The 23622-nt window shown below is 36.6% G+C and overlaps 1 protein-coding gene across 1 annotated transcript in view; it reads right to left on the bottom strand.

Moving 5' to 3' along the window:
* Positions 1 to 8532: 8532 nt before the first annotated feature.
* LOC115917317 (sodium channel protein type 5 subunit alpha-like) overlaps positions 8533 to 23622 on the bottom strand; it is a 37849-nt gene continuing 22759 nt past the window's right edge. Inside the window, exons 17-27 of the mRNA XM_030971225.1 lie at positions 22192 to 22311; positions 21625 to 21739; positions 20797 to 20951; positions 18171 to 18344; positions 16481 to 16618; positions 16087 to 16341; positions 15155 to 15208; positions 14115 to 14256; positions 12076 to 12176; positions 11026 to 11290; positions 8533 to 9734 (exon numbers count right to left, since the gene is read on the bottom strand). Of these exons, the coding sequence (XP_030827085.1) occupies positions 8590 to 9734; positions 11026 to 11290; positions 12076 to 12176; positions 14115 to 14256; positions 15155 to 15208; positions 16087 to 16341; positions 16481 to 16618; positions 18171 to 18344; positions 20797 to 20951; positions 21625 to 21739; positions 22192 to 22311 (2664 nt within the window). The 3' untranslated portion in view covers positions 8533 to 8589. The remainder of the gene's footprint in view (positions 9735 to 11025; positions 11291 to 12075; positions 12177 to 14114; positions 14257 to 15154; positions 15209 to 16086; positions 16342 to 16480; positions 16619 to 18170; positions 18345 to 20796; positions 20952 to 21624; positions 21740 to 22191; positions 22312 to 23622) is intronic.

The raw sequence follows: 23622 nt of genomic DNA, 5'->3' as shown, positions 1-23622 counted from the left end.
TCTGCTGAAACTAAATTCAGTTTCTTTTTCTCTGGGTGTGAGGTTGACTTTTGACATAAAGGATCTTCTCCTTTCCATAAAAAATCATCAGTTCACAATAGCAGAGCTGGTGCATCAGGGATTACTCTTTAAGGTAGTAAAATCTGGTGGTTTTCATGCACACACACATACACACATACACTCAAAAAAAAAAAGGTCCATAGGAATCCTTGGAATCCTTACAGCAATGTTAGTTGTTAGTTTGTTAGTACATAAAAACTTTTTGTTAGTACATAAAAAACTTTTATTTGTGAGATGTTGAAGCCATTAATAGTCTTTGGTTTAAAATTCAAGCAAAAGCTAAAGGTATGGTCTTAATAGCTGGGCTTGATTACATTCAAAAATCTCAAAATTATTGGGATTTATGGGAACATGCAAGCATGTTCCCACCTTTCACTTACAGTCCTGGGCAACTTTAGGACTCTTCATTCATTTTTTGGGGTACATTATATATAATCATGTGATTCCTAAGTGTTTGGGAAGGGCAGACTTTGCAAGATTCCAGGGGATTTACTTTTCTGCCTGGAGTCTGAGGCCAGTCAAAGCCTTTCCTCTCTGCCGGGGTAAAAGACTTGAAAATTCAACTTTGAATTTAGCAGAACTGGCATCAGGAAAAGGCCACCAGCCTTATAAACCCAGGAAATTCCTCTGTGCTTTTCCACATCATAGAAAGATGGAATTAGACAAAAGCCTTGTAAGCAGGATGGAATAACATTTGGTTATGCACAGAAGCAGGTTTTCTAAATCACCTTCAGAAAACCAGAAAGTGTTTTGTGAGAAAATGGTTTTTACTCCTCACTTATGATTTACAGAGATCCTCTGCTTTAATCCATGAGGGATGGGCACTGTGGCCACAAAGCCAGGTTTGAAAATGTGCATTTTCCAGTGAGGAATGGCCCACTGGGCACTGAGATGAGTGGGGCAATGAGGTGGCACCTAGAAATGAAAGCCTCTGCCAACCCAGCCCATTGTTTTCCCTTTACTACAGCTTACTACAGCTGAGTGTGACATTCAAATCCATTAATTCTCATCACCAAACCTGGAAGTATGGAGACAGATTTCAATTTGCTTCTTATATATTATTCATAGCATGCTATGAAACATTATGGAGTTAATTTAATTGCACTGCAATTAAAATACCTGTTTCTGTGTACATAGGTAAACATGCAAAATTTAAAATCTTAAATGAAGATGGTTGTTTTTCACTGTTTCTATAAGCATTGAGATGAGGAAATAGGTTCTAAAATAATAATTTTTGCTATTACCATTGCCCTGTCTTTAACAAATAGAAAAGCTTTTCTCTAAATGTTTGCTCATTTGCACTCTTGACCCTGGATAATTTCAGAAAGAAGAACAGCCATGCCTGGTTCTCAGAGTCCAATAATCCAAACAGATTCTTTCAGATATTCCAAGCATGGAGCATGAGATGTTTAATGTCAAATTGATTTATTTCAATATATTTGATTTTACTTGGGATTTTGATTCAGCTGAATGATACATAATATGCTGAAATCTGTTCCCCTCCCACTCCCTCAGGCTGCACTGAGATCTCAGAAATGCTTGTTAGGGCTCAGCCTCGATTAAGAGCTCCTGGAACACTGCTGGGCTCCTAGGAACTTGGGCTGTCTAATGAGCTCCTGCTTTTTAACCAATAGCCTTGGAAACTTATTTATCTTGCCTGGATAACAGCCCAAGTGGAACAACATATTTGCTGTTGAACTTTCCAAGAAAGTTACCAACCCAAATTTTGTCCAGGGCAGAAAATCATTATAACTGAGGGCAAAACTCTTGCAACTCTATAAGCAGTGTGGGATTTTCAGGGTCCCCCGTGGCAGGAAGGAAATGGTGAATCTGACTCCATGTTCTTAGAAGATTAATTTATTATTTTATGTTACTATACTAAACTATACTAAAGAATAGAGAAAGGATACAGACAGAAGGCTTCACAAGATACTAATGAAAAACCTGTGACTCTCTCCAGAGTCCTGACACAGCCAGACTGTGATTGGTCATTAAGTAAAAACAATTCACATGTTGGATAAACAATCTCCAAACCACATTCCAAAAGCAGCAAAACACAGGAGAAGCAAATGAGATAATTATTGTTTTCCTTTTTCTCTGAGGCTTCTCAGCTTCCCAGGAGAGAAATCCTGGTGAAGGGATTTTTCAGAAAATATGATGGTGACATAAGCAGCATCCAAAGTGAGACCCTTTGAGCTCTCCTGGTCACAGAGGGCTGTGATCAGAATCTTCCCTTGGAGCTTGTGGACTCCCAAGGTTGCTGTGCTCAGAGGATCACTGCTGAAAGCTGATGATGGAGCCTGGGCTGACACTCCCACTCCTCAAGGCTCAGCATTTCATCCTCTGAGAAGATGCAAAGGCATCTGCCCTGAGCACTTCACTGAACCAGAGTGGGAATTTTCAGCCTGTACAGACTCCTTTAGGTTTGTGTGTGTGTGAGTGTGAATCTGATGCAGAAATGTACCAGAAATGGTGCATGAGTGAGTTACTGTTGTGCTTAGAGCAAATCCTATAGAATCTTCTGTTAAATTGTTTAAATTAGGTTATCAATTAAACCCTGCTAAATTCAAATATTGTTGAAACCTTTAGGCCTAAACTGTTGGTCAAGTCCTGGGCTAAATTTGGCAGGATGAGCCACTGTGAACCTTGTGACTCAACAGGAGGATTTCCCTTAATGCTTTTTATCCTTATGTTTTCCCAGCCTTACTCTTTTCCATCCCCAGCCTTCACACAGGTCCTTTTAGGTTGATTTTAGTTTTAGACTGATTGATTTTGGGTTTTAGCCTGATTTTTCTCTATGTGCTTTAACCGCCTAATAAATAGAAGAGAGAACCTTGCTAATGAACTTCATCACTCTCACTTTCATACTGAACCTGCTTTTGCCAGTGATTCTTTGAAGAGCCTAAAACACTCATTTATAGCAAAATTACAATACAAAAATAAGGTTACACTTAGCAAAATACAGCAACATAAGATTTCAATCACAATACCTTTGTGAGCTCCATTGCCCTCCTGTTGGTGGATTCCCAGGTGTATTAGAAAGTGCAGCTTGCACTGATTTTACTCAATCTTGTGCATTAATTCTCTCTTTGCTATCTGGATTTTTGGGGGTCTGTATTATTGGCTGTTTGTTAAGGGGTGAGCCCCCCATTTAAGAAAGGAAGGGACATTAACTACTACCCATCTTATTTGATGTTCTGGCAGCCATGGGATTTGTTCTTGTGCAGAGCTGGTAGACAAAACAATTCATAGGAGGAAGCTGAAGGTAAGTGCAATGGACATAATGGACATAAGCACAAGTGTTTTATTGAATGGGATGTCAGAGCCTGATAAATGAGTGATGGGCACCATGTTTAGGAAGGAAATGTCATTCTCTAAAGATGCTGTGGTGGAATCTTGTTCCTGTTTTTATTGAAGCTTACTGTTATCTCATTTGAAAGGGGGAGAAATTTTCTGTTCTCTCTGTTCAGGATGAGGTGGGGGGGGAAATATTTTGGTGAATTTCTGTGCACAGATGTTGGAGAATCCATCTTCTCATGCAAACACAGATTTCTGGCTGCAGCATTTACAGGCTTCACTGGTAGCAGCAGCAAAAATATACCAAGAGAAGAACACAAGGATGGCTTTTTATTTGCCTCATCATGTCTGTGTTGTTACTGCAGCCACAAGCACAAAAACAGATAATTGGAGTTAGGGTATGAAATCTTTGCTGATGAATTCTGCAGAGACTGCTAAGACTGGTAGCATTACTAAAATACTACCTCCAGTTCTACCCTTTTAATTTCAAGAAAGTTATGAATATATAAAAGAAAACCTAGAAAAGAGCTGCTCTTTCTAGTGACCACTTTAAATTGTCCCTAAGGATAAATTTACCCAATGTTTGGGCAGCAAGGCAGGGTGGCTGTCATCTGAAATCTAACCTATGGCTATCTAACTTTGGAATGCTCCCGCACAAATCCAACTTCCCTGGAAACTGGAGAGAAAACTTCAACTGCTCTCAGTCTGCCCAGAACTAGAACTTACAGCATTAAGGTAAGGACTCTCATTAAAATCAGCTTGGCCTCTCTTACCTTAACTCCATGGAACCACAACACAGAAACCTGCAACAGATTTGCCCAAACAGCTATTTTTTCCTGAGGAGTTGCCAAAACATCTCTATTGCTCTTTCAAAAGTCTCTGAAGATCAATAAAACCACTTACTAAGTTGATGCCTTCACACATTTTCCCTGGAACTGGCAGAGCAGAGAGTCACAACTTGTGCTACCACATTCAGCTCTGACGCTGCTCAGTGCCTTCATCCAAATATATTTAATGGATGAGGGTGCTGAAGAAACTTGCAGAAAGAAATCTGAAATGATGTTGTAGATGTCACAGAGGACTCATCATTTAGTTTCCAGAGGTGGGCAGGTGAGAAATCTCTTGGTAATTTGCCCTAGACTAGAGAATACAAGTGTATGTCCAAATAGTATCAGTTGATAGACCCCCAGGTTGTTGATTAAAGTGCCTATTTAGCCATAATATTTAAGTTTGAAAAGCATCTGGCTGCTGTCAGGCTTGCTTTTAGCTGGTGGTAGCTAATGAAAGTATTTAAACACAGTTCCTGCATATTTGAAACTTTTACCATAAACATTGAATAATTTGGTTCCAACACAATAAATCTCTTCCCCATCACTTCTAGCCATGACCCTGACCTCTACCTAAAGCTGCTCAGGTTGTTTGGTGTGCTCTTCTTATGGGAATATTCACTCTAAACATGAATTATAAGAGCATATTTTGGGATGTCTTCCTGCACCACCAACGTTGTGAGGATTTCTCATGTTGGGAGAGAATGTTTAGCTCACTGATGGCTTTGGAGAGTGATATTGCAGATGACTCACTTGTCAAGCACAACAACCTCTGGTAGGTTCAGGGATAAGATGAAATGATGAGATTCTCTTTCTGGTACCTTTCATAGAATTACAGAATGATTTGGGTTGAAAGGGACTTTAAAGATCATGCAGTTCCCACCTCCCTGCCGTGGGCAGGGAACCTTCCACTAGAGGATATTTCTTTTCAAATAATTTATTTTTTTACATCTGGGGTTTCTTTTGAATCCTGAGGAAATAGTGGATTGTGCAAACATTGCAAGGTGAACAGTAACTGAGGAACTCCAGAAAGTAAAAGGACAATTTCCACAAAACATTTGGGGAATCTGCTCCAAGGAAAAACCTCTTATTTCCCAGGGGTCTGTTTCATTCTATTTCTGCACAGGAACAGTGACACATGGAAATGTAAAACAGAGAACAGCACCAGCACTAAGGAGGCAATGCTGGTTTGTACTGCACTGCTGACACTCAGAAATTCCCTGGAGCTCCACATTCCCAGTATTTCCTCACTGGAGGGATCCAATATTCCTTTGTTTCTGCTGTTCTCTGATTTAAGTATCAAACTTCACAAACAGAAAGGAATATTCTTCCTCTGCGTTCCAAGCATTTCTGAATTTCTCATGGAGTTCACAGAAATCCAGGCAGTTTTACCTGGAGGAACTCGCAATTCCAGATTAACAGAATTGTCAAAAGCTCCCGCCTGGTCACTGCTTTAACTCATCACCATTTACAGACTTATTAAAGAAACTCTACATTCCTTCAGGAGCTGAACTGTCTTTTGGACAAATCCAGCAGGAAGAAGCTGCAGCAGCTGGATATCACCATTCCCCTTCTAACTTCCATTCTCCTAAGGCAATTTTAATGCTTAAGCAATACAAAAGAATTAGTCAGACTTTTAAATTAGCCCAGTGGTGAATTCAGGTGGTTTTGTATGTTGCTGAGGTGACATTATCACTAAGGATGTGTTAAGGCCAGGTGGGATTTTGCCAAAAGTTCTGCCCCTGCAACAGAAATGTTCATCTTTGAAGTATTTCTAGGTATGGACAGAGACCCCGGTGTTGCAGTCAAAGAAATATTTTTTAATTGCAAAGATCAGAATGATTAATGTTTAAAATTCTCTTACATGGCTTTTCCAATCTTCTCTTTTTTTCCAATATGCAAGAACAAAGCAGTCTTACCTCGTCTCTAAGAAACATTTCCTTTTACAGTGCTATGGAGAAATGCTTGAACTACCCCTCTGGAAAGTCCAAGCACAGAAGAACAATTTTTTTTTTTTTCACAACAATTAAGGTCTATCAGACACCAGAACAGTCAGCAAACAAGCCCTTACTGAGAGACCTGTGGCTAACTTGAAAGCCCAGGACAGGAAAAAAAGAGACTTGTGACACTTTTCTTCTGAACAATTTAGAATTAATTTAGTACCTCTGCTGCAGTGGGTGAGTTTCACCTGTTTCACTGAAGACTGGCCACATCCTAAACCACAGCAAATGCTGCCATCTAACGGAGCCTGATCGTTAAAAAAAAGCTGTTGGCTCATTCCAGAGCTCATTCCAGCTCACATTGAATAAAATGTATAGTTTCACCTGACCAGCATCACTGTGCATGAAACAATCCAGGCTGGACAGGAGACAGACCCACCTTATATCTCTGCATCTCCTGAGATCTCTGCAGATCTTTTTTTTATGAACAGAAGCTGGTTCTGAAAGCAATCATGGAATCATTAAGGTTGGAGAAGACCCCCAAGATCATCAAGTCCGCCTGTTAGCATTCAGGGACACATAATCACAGAATGATTATATGCAGGTGCTTTTATTGAAGAGCTCTGGGTGTCAGGGGTACAGACCCAAATCTGACTCTGACATGGGTTTGGGATGAACATGTTTTTATACCCTTATCATCATATAACTACATATTAATTATTAAACTTGCATTGTTCTATTGTATACATTGATTTCATCCAAGCATGGATTTTGTAATTTCCATGAAAGCCTCCCAACATTCTTGTTGGGATTAAACAATAATTATATCTCATTACCAAACAATCATCGCATCTAACAATCATATCAGTTATCATAAATGATTATACAGGTGCATTATCAGTCATTAAATCATTATACAGGAGTAGCCTAACATTTTCCCAGGGTCTACCTTAACATTTCCCAGGGCCTACCAGGCCCAGCCTTCCTTTCTAACTCCCCTGAAAATTCCATGATTTTAGGAACATTTTATCCCTATACTATCACACCCTTTGATTGAACACCTCCATGCCCACCAAGCCACAGCACCAAGTGCCACATCCACTCATTTTTAGAATTCTTCCAGGGACAGGGACTCCACCACTTCCCTGGGGAGGCTGTTCCAATGCTTGACCATAATAAATCTAGTTCAGACTACACTGTATCTGAACTCTTTAACTCTTACCTTGCCTGTGCCTTTATTTGTCCTGAAAATAGCTGGTTTTGACTAAATCTTTCCTATTTTAATAGTTTTAAACAAGGTTAAATGACAGTAAAATTCATTACCTCATTATTCTTTATATTCTTGGCCTGGAAATGCTAAACCTTTTCTGACTCCCTGTGAATAGAAAATTATTTTCAGTTTTCTTGTGCTAATAGATAGCTACTTTGGGAAAATTCTATTACTGTTGTTCTACCCTCAGTAATAGATGGTCTTGTAATAAATGAAATGGAAGATACTTCTTAGAAAATAGACAAAAACATGTTAAGCTTCTGAAGTCTTTATTGAAGAATCTAAACCAGTCATATTCCAAACTGCAAAATAAAAAAAAATCAGTAAAATATTATTACACATCGTTCATATACTTTTTTCAGAATCAGTGAAAGAAATGCTTTCTCTAAATTTAATAAATTTTACCTCACAAGATACACCAGGAACTTCATTTCAGATTACTGAGTAGTGCTCTCTAGGGATAAAGTACAATGATGGAATTTAATGTACAATTATTCCTTTCTGGAAACAATATCTCCTGCACAGCATTCTTTGATTCTAATTATGATTACAACAATTTTCATACACTGAAAGATACAAAGAACAAATTATGTACAACTTTCAGGCACAGGCAACTGAGGATAATCTGTTAAATCCCTTTAGGTGTTTGTGTAAAGGCACATCAAAAATTCTTAGACATAAATCCATTCAAAGATATTAGGAGGAGGATTGTCCCAAAAACATCAAAATTAGAGGCTGATTATACTCAAATGTCTTGAGTGAGTCTTTTGCAGAAGTGCTGTTATTACTTAATTTTGCTACAATAAAGCATTTTTGAAAAATTGCTTCTCCCTAAAGACATATACCTTATCCTATATCCTTGTGTATTTATAAAATAAGTGCTTACAACCGATCTTTTACAGACTTCTTCTGTAAACACATGGACTAATATAAAAATGACAGCTGAAAAAATTAACTCACCAACTCCAGTAGCTGAGGAAAAAAATTCCATGTTTAGAGATTTTCCTCTAATATTTATAACATAGTTGTTCAAATCTTAAGTGCTTTAAGGAGCGTTTGCAAATCTGAACAATTACAATACCTGAAGGCTGCCAGTATTATTCTAAATTTAGAGTATTTGTGGGATCAAAATATGGTCTCCATCTGAAAATAAGTGACATTGGTTTAATTGGAAATGCTGCAGCCGGGCGTGACCTCATGTGTCAAGCTTATTGCTGTCTGTCTCAGCAAAGCCATCATAAAATAAAGGGAGGGATATGGAAGAAGCGGGACGTAATTTATCTGCCTTCCTACCATGGTTTTCATTAAGCAGTGATTCAAGAAGATTTTGCTTGTCCTGTATTTCTCGTCCAAAGACAGCACTGTTATGTTTACAATGGTACAAGGAGGTATTTTCAAGAGAACGTTGTCTCAAATACCTCCTGAAGGCCCTTTGAATAACAAGAGCTGACACTTCCTCATGTTTTCTTTTAAGGGTAGAAGAAATTGGGCTGTAAGAACTTTTAGATGGATTGCCAGCTGTAATCTTTTCTTCCATATTTAATTCAAGACTCTCCAGGTCTCCAGCTTCTCCCAAGACCCTTTTAGTGAAAGCCAGCAAGATATCCAAGCAGTGGATCTTGTCTCCACTAACTATGGGGATGTCCATGGCTATGAGCTGGATTTTGTTGGGCTTTGGGATGCGCAAGGGTTCTGCCAGAGCATCTGCAAAGTCTGAGAGAGCAGAATAATCTATAAACTGTGTTGCCAGAGGGTCAAACTTTGCCCATGTCTCATAAAACATATCAAAGTCATCCTCACAAAGAGGATCTGTGCTCTCCTCAGTGGCAACATTGAAGTTCTCTAAAATGACAGCTATGTACATATTTACAACAATGAGGAATGATATAATGACATAGCTTACAAAATATAAAATACCAAAGCCCTTATTTACACAATTATTTTTCTCTGTCCCTTTTACATTTACTTGGAGAGCACATTTATCAGATTCCTTTAGCACAGGGGCCAGAAGACTATCCCAGCCAGCTGATGTGGTAATTTGGAAGAGGCAGAGAATGCTACCACAAAATGTTTTGAAGTTGAAAATGTCATCAATCCCACCATCCTGGGGGAGACAGGCAAAGTTTGCCATGCCCACAATGGCATAAATGAACATAATCAGGAAAAGCAAAAGGCCAATGTTGACCAGGGCAGGAAGAGACATCAGCAGTGCAAAAAGAAGAGTTCGAATCCCTCTGGCTTTGCGAACTATTCTGAGGATTCGGCCGACCCGCGCCAAACGAAGAGTTCTCAAAACCGTCGGGGAGAAGAAAGATCGAAACACTTCAGAGACTCCAAGACCTTTGAAAGGAAAACGAAAACAAAATGTTGCCAGGTCAAGTTAGTCAAATTAATGTCTGTTTTGTTATATTCTGTGCTTTACGTGTTGGCAGTAACACTCATCACTTTACACTGGTCTCAATATAAACATCTTCAATTCTGAAACTGCTCAGATAAAAGCTTCGGTAAAAAAAGAAAAATTGTAATAGCTTTCAATATAAAAGAGGCATCAAGATTTCCACATAGTTTGGAAGTTCTTCCCAGTTTCTCTAATTTGGGGAGTGAATTTATGCATTCATTGCTCAAGTACCTGAAAAAATCCTTTAACATCTATTCAGGTCTTGTGCCAGAAGCTCTGAGATTGTCTCTGAGCGGCTGTCTGAGTGCTGCTTCTTCTTTAGGTCAAAGCCTAAATGTGAGACTTTGACTAATGCTTGGCGCTCAAATGAGATCAGAGAAGAGCAAGAAGAAAATAAAGGAAAATTGTCTCTCAGTGTTTATCCTCCAAAACACCTCATTCTATGACACAGTAGCAATGCAAATGATTACAAACAGAAGAGTTAAGAAGTCATAATTTTTCTGGGTTGTACAGGATGGCAAAAGGCTACCATGCTAGGGCAAGAAGCAGAGAACTCAGAGCAGTTTTTCTTTTCCATCCTTTATTATATGATATGATCTAAGCCTGAGTAGGAAGGACAAAATAAATTGTACAAGAAATTAGAGCTGTATATGACCCTTTGCAGAGTCAATTATCAGCATCTAGTCTTATTTAAAGAGCCAAAAAAATACAAGCCAGTTTTAATAACTTTTTCAGTCACAAATATTGGCCTAGGTTTAGTATGGTGTTGAGCAACCAAATTTTCCTAAGCTTTCCAAATCTGCAAATGGACTCTGCCTTCTTAAAGGAATGTCCAGGAAAATTAAATTATACCCCATTTTTGATGCAAATGTATTTTTAACCTGAATTTTCTTTTCCTGTGACAACGTGTAAATTGAAAGCATAAAACGTTAGACAACAGTTTAAGTGCAATAACTTTAAAAAGATGTTACTGAATTAAATTAATATTCTGTTAATGCCTTAATAAAAATCATACTTAAAGATATTCAAAAACTATGCTTACCTTTTAGTACTCTGCAAAAATATAAGGGAAAACAAAAATGCATCCTTTTAGAACAAATCACTTAGCAGATAGTTTGAAATAGTACAATGGATCTGGAATTTGTTAATTAAACATATGTAGGTGGTTACTTCAAACTGGATTTGGCTTAATATTGGTAAGACACTTTACCTGACCTAGTGGTTGATACTTACTCACTATTGAAAGGATCACAACACTGAAATCAAACACGTTCCAGCCACTCCCAAAGTAGTAGTGCCTAAAGGCCAGTATTTTTAAGACACATTCTGCAGTGAATACAGCCACAAAAAAATAGTTGATTTTATTAAGAACATCCTTGGTGCGTTTGTCGTTGTTTTCTGCCATCATAACTATCATATTTAGACAGATGAAAATCACAATGGTGATGTCAAAAGCTTTGTGATTTACGATGTCAAACAGCAATCCTAGGAATGCATTCTGTGGAGAGAAGGAGAACTACTAAATGCCAGTTCTGAGACCCAGCCTGCATTCAAATATTAATCAGTAATTTGTGCTTAGAAAAGGAATTTAAGATGACATAAATTAACAACAAGCTGCTAGAAGCACTTTTTGGTGATTTCTTTAGACCCTCAAAGAAAACTCACCACATTTTCAGTATTTTCAGGCATTGTGCAAACACATTGGCTTAGGAAAAAATATGCAGCAGGAAAACATTCAGAGTACATTGTGATGGCTCTTTTAATAGAAATACTTATTGAAGTAGATATTTTAGGATAAGCAATTCTAATTAAAATGTCATAAGCAGGAAAAACTCTGAGTAGTTACTGTGCAAACACAGACCTGGAATTCAATTTAAGAAAATGTAAGAAATAAAGCGTAAGATTATTTAAAAGCAAATAACAGCCATGGGGCATGTGCTGCTCTCTATTCATTCTAACCTGCAACAATCCAATCTAGTTGCAGAAGCAACATCATGCAAATTAAATAACCAAGATCATGTTATGAATATCAAATACTTAATAAGAACTGGTTTTAAAAGTTTGTACATTTGAGTAGGTGATAAATAGGTTGTAAATTTCCTTAATTAATACCCTCAAAGACAACTGTGTTGGATAGAATTTTTAAATAAAAGAGAGTAAAATCTAAATACTATATTGACTGAGGAAGGTGAGGGGGAAGGTTTATTTCCCAATTCCTGGCTACTGAGTTTAAATATCATCCTCTTTATATCCTCTGTCATATTCTTCTTAAGGTGGCCTCACCGCTGGTCTTGGGATGGGTTTTTGGGGTTTCTTGGATCCAAGTTTTTTTAGGGCACTATAGTACTTTTTCTGTTCCTCAGTCAAAAATAGATCTTTCCCACCTAAGTAAAGAGAAAAAACGTTGTTTACATGAAGTAAAATTAATACTGACAAATTTATGTTAAAGACAGTAAGTTACAGTTGTCATGAGTGGGACCTAAGACAGCATAGAGACCAAATGTGTCTTCACCATTTCTCCTTTTCCCCTTGATCTTTGATCTGATCTGGGTTGATCATGAAAGTCAAGTCCAGACAGTGATCCCAAGCCAGTTACCTCAAGTGTGAGAGCCTTTCTAAGTTTTGCAAATCTATTTCCTATTTTTAAAATCACATAAAATTCATCAAGAAGTAGAATATTTTATATTTTTGGGAAAGGCAGAAGCAGAAGAAGATTGCTGGACTAGCAAGTAAATAGAGGATGATGAATAAGAATTTTGGGACCAAGTTCTATGGGAAGTTCCTGGCAATGAATTTCTTATTAGCATCCACACCACCTGTATTACTGAGCAATCACTTGGACCCCAGTAATCAGAACTCACTTGTCATAAAAGCACTGAGTGATCTGCATTTTGTACACCAAACACATAACAATGTTCAGCAGGGCACCTGCAATTGGAATCACTCCAGCAAAACCTCTGAAAATTCTGCTTAACTTCACTACATGGACTATCAGTGAAAAGCCCAAAGAAGCAGAAAAGAAATGACAGAGAAAAATGAAAAATAAAAAATGCCAGTTACAGCATGTACTAAGAAAAGAAAAAAAATGTTACATCCACATACATTTCTAGCAAATGTTCGAGCTTATCAACTACTTAACCTTTTTATCTATTGGGATTGTTGTAACTGGGACTTTGTTATAAAAGGAAATTCTTACAGTGAAGTTACACTGCTGTTCCTCAATCCCTACACATCTTTTCTCTGTCCAAATTCAGAGAACAGAAGAAGAATTTCTTGTGTATTCTATTTCTATTTTTCTCTACAAAAGGCAGTAATGCTTTGACACTTGGTGTATAAGTCAGTCTGTGGAAAGAATAGATGATTCCAGTAGAAATTCTGCCTTCCAAATGGGAACCTTGAAATTGTAAACCTCCTGTTGGGGTCTGCTTTTCTGTTATTTTTTCAATGAGCAAGATGCTTATTTGTTGTAAGACTTCCAAGTGGATTAATTGACCCAAATTCCCCTGATATTCTGGACACTTTAAACCCTTAAATGAGTCAGGACTCAACTGAGAAGTAAGCTTGGCACAAGGAAGGTGAAGTATTCCAGGCAGAGATGACTATTGCTTTTCTTTGCTGCATTTTCCATTCTAAGATTTTGCTTTCCAGTTCTTACAGAATATCAAGAACAGGGAATATAACAACAAGGAGGAGAAAAGTGGAAGCAGTCATTGTTTCATAGGCTTTAAGCATCATTTAAATTTCTACATAGCCTCCTCCTGGGGTCATGGCTTGGATCCCAATGCTGAATTTTTTTAGAATCCCACTAAATTAATCTGTAGGTTTATTTTCTAGATGAATGACTTTTAAAAGTGTAGCTAGTTTTAGAAGAAGTTCTATCGACAAGACCTTTTCAAGGTTCTTTACCAGGAAAGCAGAGGTTACTCCTTTCATGACTGCTTCTTCCATGAGTGATTACCCTGCTCACATTTGTGAGGTGTTCAGTCTCAGCAAAAAGGGTTTTTCTGTTCTCCAAAGCAAATCCTCAAAGCAGAAGAAAAGAATTCCACTCTCCTATAGCAAAGTCTAGGTAATTATTTTGATTCACTCCTCTCTCGTCCTCTACTTAAATCAAATCCAGGACTTGGCAGGAAAATAGAATTCACAGGTAAAAACCTTGAGGAAGAGGGGATTCCTGTTTTCAAAATTTGGTTTGAAATGTTATTATTTTAAATTTACCTAGTCAAACACTTATTTCAAAATGTTAAACCTCTAGATGTCAAGCAAGCATTCACTTAATCAAACTGGGATTACAGGAGACCATGGGTTAGACCATGTAGTACTTATCTTATTCCTTTGCTGGTTAAAATTGCTGATAACCACTCCAATGAAAAGGTTCAGCATGAAGAAAGATCCAAAAATAATGAAAACCACAAAGAACGCATACATGCGTAAGCGTGCTTCAAACTGTGGCTGTTGATCAATCTGTTAAAAAAAAAATCAAACCAGAAAAATAATATTAGTAAAAATTAGATAATCTCAGCTTTAGCATTTCCAATTTATTATAGCAAATGTTTTATTGTCATGAAGGATAAATTGTTTCTGCACATTTATACTTTTATCTAGATGTACAAGTAGAACTGGCTTGCTCTATCTTGTTACTGTTTGTACAGATAACGAAAAACAAAGACAAATCCTGCTCTTGCTTTTTTTCTTAGTAATAAATAAACAGTTCCAATCAGAAGGGATCCTGTGAATGCCCTGATTAGAAAAACAGGTTTAAACCTAATGGCAAATTCCCTCCTTTGGGATGCCATCCTAGGCAAGAAGCAATTTAAACCAGCCTACAAAGAACAATATTGTTATTTAGCAGCTATTTAACTACAGTCAAGAGTACTGTGATGGAATGAGCAAGAAAAAAGGCAAAGTCAACTAAATATAGAAAAGTTAAAACTCACTGCTAGTATGAGAGTGAGAAACAGGACATCCAAATGGGGAAGAAACAGTGAGGGTGTCAAATGTAGGGAAGAAAACCTCAAATAACTGATAAAGCTGCAGGCTGTTTCAGTTCTACTGCACATGTTTGAAAAGGAAGAGAATTTGCTTTAGAGGCACACCCATATTCTGTTTCCAAATCAGACTTCTAAAACATTATTTATTATCTTGCCCTCTTTTTGTGTGGTATCACCCTATAGTGACCAGTTTCTTTTACCCAAGTTTCAGATATTTGGTACTCCAAGAAATATTGTTTCACTGTGTAGCTGGATGCACTCATCCACTTGTATTTTTGACCTGGTGTTGCAAACAGCTGAAAAATTGACTGTATAGCTAGAAAAGGGAAGAAGGAAAGGGAAAAAACTAAAATTTCATTTCAGTGACATACCTCACGTGAATCCACTGCTGCATACATAATATCCATCCAACCTTTAAAAGTTGCCTGAAAGAAAATGCATTGTTTGTTACAATTAAGAAAAAAAAAAGCTATTGCTAATATAAATGTGTTAATAGTGGTGGAAAAAAAAAGAAGTGCTGCAAAAAATATGCATCAATTCTAAGATATGTTTGGAAGTGTGATTCACTGGAGTTTATTACAGAGAAAAAAACTATCCTGAAAAGAAAGCAAAAGAAAAGTCATGATTCATGTCAAATGCTTTAATGCTAACTCCTGTTAAATTGAAATTTTTGTAAAAAGTTTCAGCTTAACTAGCAAATATAACTTAAAAGGAAAAAAACGATTTCTAACAAAACAACAGATTGTTCCATCCTGCAATTTTTATCAATCATAGAATATTTTGGAGGATCCAGAGCAAAGAACTCAATCTAGAAAAGATACAGGGATAATGGAAACTTTTTAACAATGCCTTTCTCTCCTTTGTTGTGGTATTAGGGAGCTCAGTGAATTAGCACCCCAACAGTTCAGGATTTCTACAACAAAAGAAGACACAGAATTCTAAATAAATTGGTCCATGGGTTTTCTTTCTTATCCACTCTGAATTAGAGAAAACAAGAATAACTTTAAATACAGCAACAGGCAGACTATTTCAGGCTTAGTTTGTTAATCAAAATGTAAACAGAAGAGAAATTTACAACAAAATTTAAAGGCCGTGAAAGAGTTCTTGGTTTTAACATAAGGCTGCATGTGCCCATGTGTTCTTTAGGAGGAGGTGAGCAGCTCATAAATGAGGAAAATATTTATGGGAGCTAAAAAATCCCCAGTTTCAGTGAGATAAACAGAACCATAATGGTGTGCCTTGACTGGCTGCTCAAACCATTCCTTCAGAAAAACAAAAATGAACATGTTTTTATAGAACTTACCACTTGGAGAAGAGCCAAGTAACCCATGCCAACATTGTCAAAATTTACAACACTATTTGTCCAGGTCCCATTGAAGGAAAGACAATCATTTCTGCCATGAATGTGATCAGTACTTTCTTCTTTGTGTGTGCATTTCCAAAATCTGCTTCCTAGCCATTTGACTCCTAGAACATTAAAGAGGAGCCAAAAGACAACGCAAACGAGCAGAACGTTGAAGATGGAGGGGATGGCTCCAAAGAGTGCATTCACAACAACCTGAATGAAATTAATGAAAATAATTCATTAATTGAATTCAATAGATCCATTTTCCCAGAAAGCCACTGATTTTTTCTTCTTCTGTATCTATTGAAAATTCTCATCCATATAAAAACCCAGAACTTTCCCATATCTTTACCTTTATCCCTTCAAATCTTGACAAAGCTCGTAGAGGCCGCAGTGCTCTGAAAGTCCTGAGAGATTTCAGGCTGGTCCCAGAAGAACAAGGTGAGGAATCTTCAGAAACAGAATTTCGTCCCCAGGAAACAAAGGACAGCTGTGTTCATTGAATTGGAACTGGCATCATTAAATGGCATACAAAATTTTATTTTATCTATATTAGTAGACAGTCTTGAGATGAAAGTTACAGTATATTTCACCACTAAGTCAAATGAAGAAAATACACATTTAAAGTAAATATATATATAACAATATAATTTATGATATAATATAATATAATATAATATAATAAATAAAAATATAATATATAATATATAATATAATATAATATAAATAATAATATAATATAATATAAATAAAAATAATATATAATATAATAATGAAGAATAATATAACCTAATTATTTTATAAATAAAATTATTTAATATTTTTTTAAAAAAGTTATATTTTTTTTTCCATCACAAAAAATTTTTTTTTGGTAACTATGATATTGCCATACACTACCAGACCAGAAAGGTTGATTCAGATAAAATACTCTCATTTTCTACATAGTTATTCTTAAAAGTGTATACAGGAATTTATTATTATAACGGAGGATGGGGATGTGGAAACAATTTTTTTCTAAAAATATATATCTGGTTCATTTTTGTTATTTCTAAGAGAGAAATGAAGACATTAAAATAATTTCAATAATTAGGTTTTTTCATTGTTCATGATTTGTCCCTTCTTATTTGAATTTGCAGCCTCAGTGTTCAGCCATTGGATATTTCCATGCTTATCCTCTGTTTTGGACTGCTATTTACATTAGAAAACTGTAACTGCTCAAGTATTCTTTACAAATAGTCATAATATTAGATCTTTCTGTTGAAATTTCCTAGTACTTCACAACTTTCAATGCTGACTATCAAAAGCTACTCTGATGTCACAAGTTAGCAGTTTAGACATTCTTATTCTAAAATATTTAACTTCAGAACAGTCCCACTGTGATGTTAACAAGAAAAATGTTAATTTTTATACAGCAAGATTATAATATTTAACATTTTCTACATTCAGAGCAAATGTATTGAACACTGCACTTACCTCACTCTTGGTGATTCCAGCATTTGTCTTTAGGGCTATGCAAAGCAAAAGATACTTCCCTATCTTTAATTCCCTGGTAAATTATTTTTCCAACCATGTTTTTCAACTGTCTTTGCCATCTAAATTTCTTCTCCTTCAAGGAAGGAACTCTTTCTTTTTTTTCTCTTTCTAAATGCCAACATCCCAGATCTGGTTTGGGTTGGAAGGAACCTTTAAAATCATCTAGTCCCAAACTGTCAATAGCTTCACATTTTCTGTTGTCTTAATCAATTTATTTTAATTTTATTTCTGATCCCTGATTGAACTTTCTCTCTACAATTGAAAAGGTTTTTAGAACCATCATGGTCCTCAATGGTGGTGATACCAAATAACATTTCCTTCAGCAACTTCTTGATTATTGATGACAATTTCCATTTCAAGTCCTAAAACCTCTTTTGGATTGAAGGTTTTTTATGTTTTGGAAACTGTCTTTAAGATTTTTATTAATTCATAATCACAATTTACAGGTAGTTCTCTATATAGAAAATATCAAAAATTAAAATGTATGACAAGCTGAGTATAATACTTACACACACAATGATGAAGTCAAGCAAACACCAAGAATTTGTGAAATAACTGTGCAGACCAAAAGCTACCCATTTCAGAAGGATCTCCATAAAAAAGGTGTAGGTAAATATGATATCAGCATAATCTAGGATAATTTTCACTTTTTTCTTTTCCTGCAGGTGAACATCTTCAAATGCCTGGAATTTCAAAATTCAGTTTTAAAACAGGTCAATAGTTTTATGAATGGAAGATTATTTTTGAATTGCACAAGAATAAATAATTTGGATTCTTATAACCATTTCATATTAAATTATGGACAACCACCACTTATTTTTATACTTAAAAGTAAAAAGGTAAATTTTTAAATTACTACAATCTCATTTTTCACACTAATTGAAAAATCTCATACTTTCAAGTTTTTATGTTCAACACTTCAAAAAATGTCTAACAAGGGTCAGTTGTGGCTAAAAAATTTTGACTTCCTAATGTAGTTGATAATTTTGAAGTGGTTGACCTAAAATTCTTCACAAAAAACCTGAATTGATTACATTAACCAGTGAATTAAGAATTAACCAGCGTCTGTCAGACTCTGACCTTCCAAATTAGTCATCCTGAGTCATCTTGCAATGTTTTATTACAGAAATGGAAAAATGTGATGAACACCTCATCTGGAACTGCTCATTTCTGAAGTTACAGGTTTTTTCACCTAAATCTTGACCTTGAGGTTTTAGGAAAATAATTCACTGATTGCTGTCATTCACATCAGTGTTTGCTCAAGTTTAAAGTATTTGCTGTCTTGCTAATTTATTTTAGATTTTTTTATGTTGCCAATCTATTCCCAATTGCTTTTAACACCTTGCATTATTTCCTCACCAAGACTTTGGCAATGTCTGTAATTTTCCTTTCATCCACATCTCCCCTGCTTTTCTGAGCATTCTCCCATGATCACCATCTCATTTTAGTTTACAAACCATGGACATGTGTGGCGGTCTGGTGCTCATTCATACTCATTCTGAAAATTTCATACCAGTAAACTTTATAAAGCAGCAAAAAATTGACATGTCCCTTTCTGAAAGAGGACAAGTGTATCTTAGAAATGGGAAAGTTCTCAAGACTGCAAATCATCTTTGATGACAAGAAATTGTTATTGTTTTGTTATTTTGCAGCTGGGTATCAACTAATTTTTTGTTCAAAAATATCTCAGGTTCCTTCCTTACTTCAGTTTGGTTCCCCATGAACACAGAGGAGCCGTCGCTGGAATTCCTGGTGTCTTCGGTTAGAAGATGTGGCTGGGGCTGTGTATTCTATTGCCATCTGTCAGAACTGGGGCAGTTCTCTCCAGTTCATGGGGCAGTTTTTTCTTTATCTCTCCCACAGCCAACCCTCCCTCCAGGAGATCTCTGCTGTCCATGGCCACTGAGTGTCCCTGCAGGGCTGATCCAATTCCAGCATCCCATGGGGAGATGCTGCGCCCAGGGGAGGAGCCAAGCATTCCTACCTGGATCCAATCTGAGCCTGGAGCAGCACAGCAGCCTTTGCCCACTGCATTGCCAGAGGAGCAGCTTTCTGCTGCCCTGCATTGCCAGAGGGAGCCCAGGCCCATCTGCAGCAGCCCTGGAGCTGCAGAGGAAAACTCCCCCCTTGTGCAGGATCCCTGCTGCAGCAGCAGCACAGCTGGCACTGCAGGAGGGCTGAGCCCCCATGGGATGGGGCTGTGCCACCCCTGACACACAGGGGGGCAGGGCATGGTCTGACTCTGGCAGTGGTTTGTACCATTGCATTTTTATTTTAATTTTCCTATTAAAGAACTGTTATTCCTACTCCTATATCTTTGCCTGAAAGCCCCTTAATTTCAAAATTATAATAATTCAGAGGAAGTGGGTTTACACTTTCCATTTCAAGGGAGGCTCCTGCCTTCCTTACCAAACACCTGACTTTTCAAACCAAGACACCACAGAGTTCCCCTGGAGGTTTTGTCAGGAGAATTTTAAAGCAGACTGTTCAAATCTACAGTTCAGGGAACAACCTCAATGTAATGTACACAGAACTGACTTTAATTGGAAATTTTGACATCTGCCACATAGGTCACCTTCAGACTATTTGGTTATGTTTTTTCTGCATTATATAATATTTTATTTTAAAAGTTAGTCTCAGTAGACACTGAATATAATTTCAAATATAATAATTCTTCCCTTATTTTTCAGTAAAAATGGATATGATCAGAGTAGCAATAAAACATTACCTCACCTGCCAATTTACAGTCCCCTTCACTTCTGGCTTCTGATCATAAAGTTTGGATGATTTTCAATCTACATTTTTTCTGAGTAGTTAGTCTGCTTTACAAATTTAGAAGTGCTATTATTTTTGTCAAGCTTTCCCAAGTAATATCAGACTCTGGTTTAGCTTTGTAATTAACACAAAAGTGTGAAGAACTATGTTCAATGAAGAACTATGATTCCATATATTTAAATCCATCTATTTAAATATCTTATCCAGGTGGAGGAAAGCATTATAACTTCTAAAGGTTATATTTATTACAATCTTGTCTCTCCCTGGGGAAAGGAATGTCAGAGAAGGAGAAATCAACTGAATACTATTCCTTTACTGACAAAAATTAATTCCAAAGTGGAAAAATTAAATTAAATTTACCAGTGCTGCGCTGCTCAATACAATCATAAAAACCATAAAATATTCAAAGCCGCTATGGTTCACGATTCTGTAGCAGGTTTTTCTAAAGTTCCACCAAGTTCTGCCTGGAAACTTCGTGGTATCCACTACACAACATGGGAAACACTCAACACAACCTGAAAAAAAAGAGAGAACAGCATATTGGTTCAATGGAAAATGTTGAGATATGGATTAAAAAAGTATAAAACATCTAAAAAAGGCCTTTTACATATTCTAGGAAGAATGTGCTCTTTTATCTATGAGGTGATGCTGTTATTGAAATGATCTGAAGCTAAAGACAAGACAAATTTTTATGCCAAAATAATCTCTTTTAATAAAGAACACATACATGGAGTAACAGACATCTTTTTGTGTCCTTCTGCAGAAAGGTTTGTGGGCACAAAAGAAGCCATTACTTCTACCTAAAAATGTGTTTATTTTCTGAATTTTTTCTCCCTTTTTTTATTTTGAAAAGAGATAGTACCTTCCTAGCAGGTCAGTAAATTATCATTTTTACTCATTATTTTACTTTATTGCCCTGCAGGGACATTACATCTGGACCCTGTTCACTGCCCTGTGGCAGAAACACTCTTCAAACACTCTTCATTAATCTGTAAAGGCAGCAGGATTAAACCAACAGTCTAAGGAGAAGTTCAGGTGATCAAAGGCAGATATTCACCCTGGGATGAGCAGACAAACAGTTCCTGCTAATCTGGACATGGTCCAAATGGATATTTGGATATTTTTGAACACTGGCTCATTTGGCATTAGTGCAATACCAAAAAAAAAAAAAAAAAAAAGTATTCCTACTCTTCACAAAGCAGTCCTTAGGCAGCTGGGAGTCTTTAGTCTGGGAAAACATCTCCAGAAGAACAACTGGATCCACAGTGCTGGCTTCAGAAAAGCTACGAACAGAATGATATTTCTGCAAAGGAGAAGAATTTAAGAATTAAAGAATTTAGGAATTAAAGAAAAGAATTTATTTGCTTTTCATTAATAAGGTTAACAAACCTAAAATAAATTAAAATTACCATCTCCTCTCCCTCTCCAAAAGAAATTTGCAGTGTATAAATTATCTTTCTGTTGCTGAACTGCCAAAATAAATTATAAATAATAGGACAGAAATAGCCAATCCCTACTTTTTGTTTCTATCACTTTATTATAACAAGTCTCTTAGTTTCTTTTAGTTGTCTACAGTGGACTTGAAGGAAGGGAAATGTTTAGAAAATATTGAAAATATTCTATTATGCTACAGTTGTAGAGAAAATTCTGATTTCTTCAGGCCGGTCCATCTTTACAGATACAAATCATGTCTCAAAAGACTTGAAGAGGAGAAGGCCTAACATATTAATACAAAATGATAAAATTTATAATTACCTCTTTTTGATCTTTCTTTGGGTGCGTTACTGTGGAAGCATTTGCCGTTTCAGAAGTCCCAGAACCCTGATTGAAGTTGTTTGAATTCCTCCACTGTTCTCTTTTTCTTAATACGTCTCCCTGCATGAAATGATGCAAATGATGCAAATCAGTTGAATTTCCACTTATTTTTTTCCTGACAGTCATTCTTGAAAGGCACAATTATTTCACAGAATGTAAAACATCCATGAAGTTTCGACTCATACAATCAAAGAATGATTTGGGTGTTTGGTTTGGAAGGGGCCTTAGAGATCATGTAGGTTCAATGAGAAGAGGATCTTTCACTAGCAAGTTTTTCTTTTTACAAATAATTAAATAGCTTTCCTAAAATGCTTGTAAAAGATTTATGCTTTCAGTTACAGGCAGAAGATCTAAGCGATCAGAATCAGTCCTCAGTCCTTCTGACACTACAAATTCCAAGAAATACCAGATTCCACTGCAGCAGGGAATGAATTTCTGACATCAAATGCTTATGGGCAAGACATTTGAAACAGCCACAGATGATTCTAAGGCGATCAGTGATTTTTGCTTCTTTGAGAATTTTTCCAAAGAGACTGATAATGCTTCCTAATATGACCAAAACCATACAAATACATACAAAAAACCATCCTTCTAACCCTTACAATTCTTTGATTCTGTGAAAAGAGTTCCTGTATCTTCTGTTCCATATTGGACAATCCTGTGTGGATGTGACAGACACCTGAAATGTCTCCAATATTCCTAACTGCCTCTGCACGGCTGTCATGGGAGTAAAAATGTCTCACTCACATGCAGAAAGACTTGAGCTTTATCCTGCCCAACACAACAAAATCCAGAGATATAAAGGGGAGTCAAAAGTTCCATGGAGGTGAACAGGTTTAAAAAAAAAAACCAAACAATGCTAAGAATTTATTTTTTAAGGTATATATATATGTATATTGTTTACATTCCCTTTGGATTCCATGCAACTGAAAAGCAACATATAGTCAACACAAGAGGCCTGCCTTCCAAAAAATCCAGGTGTAAGGCAAAGGAGACAAAAAGAAAGAATGTCTTGATCGAGCTTTGTTTATCAATTGACAGAAATAAATGGAAATAAAATAGTCAGAAGCAGAATTTTGGCTGTCATTGAGGAGAACGATGAAAAAGTGAATATTCAACATATCACTGAATACCCAAGCCCTTTTACTAGAAGAAGAAAGTAAAATTGCAGAGATGACAGAAAGGATAATATTTACTGTTGAGTCTTTGAGATTGTATTTACAGATGCAAGTTGTGGCATTCACATCCTCTGAAAAAATCCCTTCACCCAGGATTTTTCTCCTGGAAAGCTGAGAAGCCTCAGAGAAAAGGAAAACAATTCTTATCTCATTTGCTTCTCCTCTGTTTTGCTCATCTGGAATGTGTTTGGAG

Source organism: Camarhynchus parvulus, chromosome 2 (assembly GCF_901933205.1).
Source record: "Camarhynchus parvulus chromosome 2, STF_HiC, whole genome shotgun sequence".
In the NCBI taxonomy this organism is placed as follows: domain Eukaryota; kingdom Metazoa; phylum Chordata; class Aves; order Passeriformes; family Thraupidae; genus Camarhynchus; species Camarhynchus parvulus.
The sequence above is the reverse complement of the archived record's forward strand: the minus strand, read 5'-3'. Positions and strand labels throughout refer to the sequence as shown.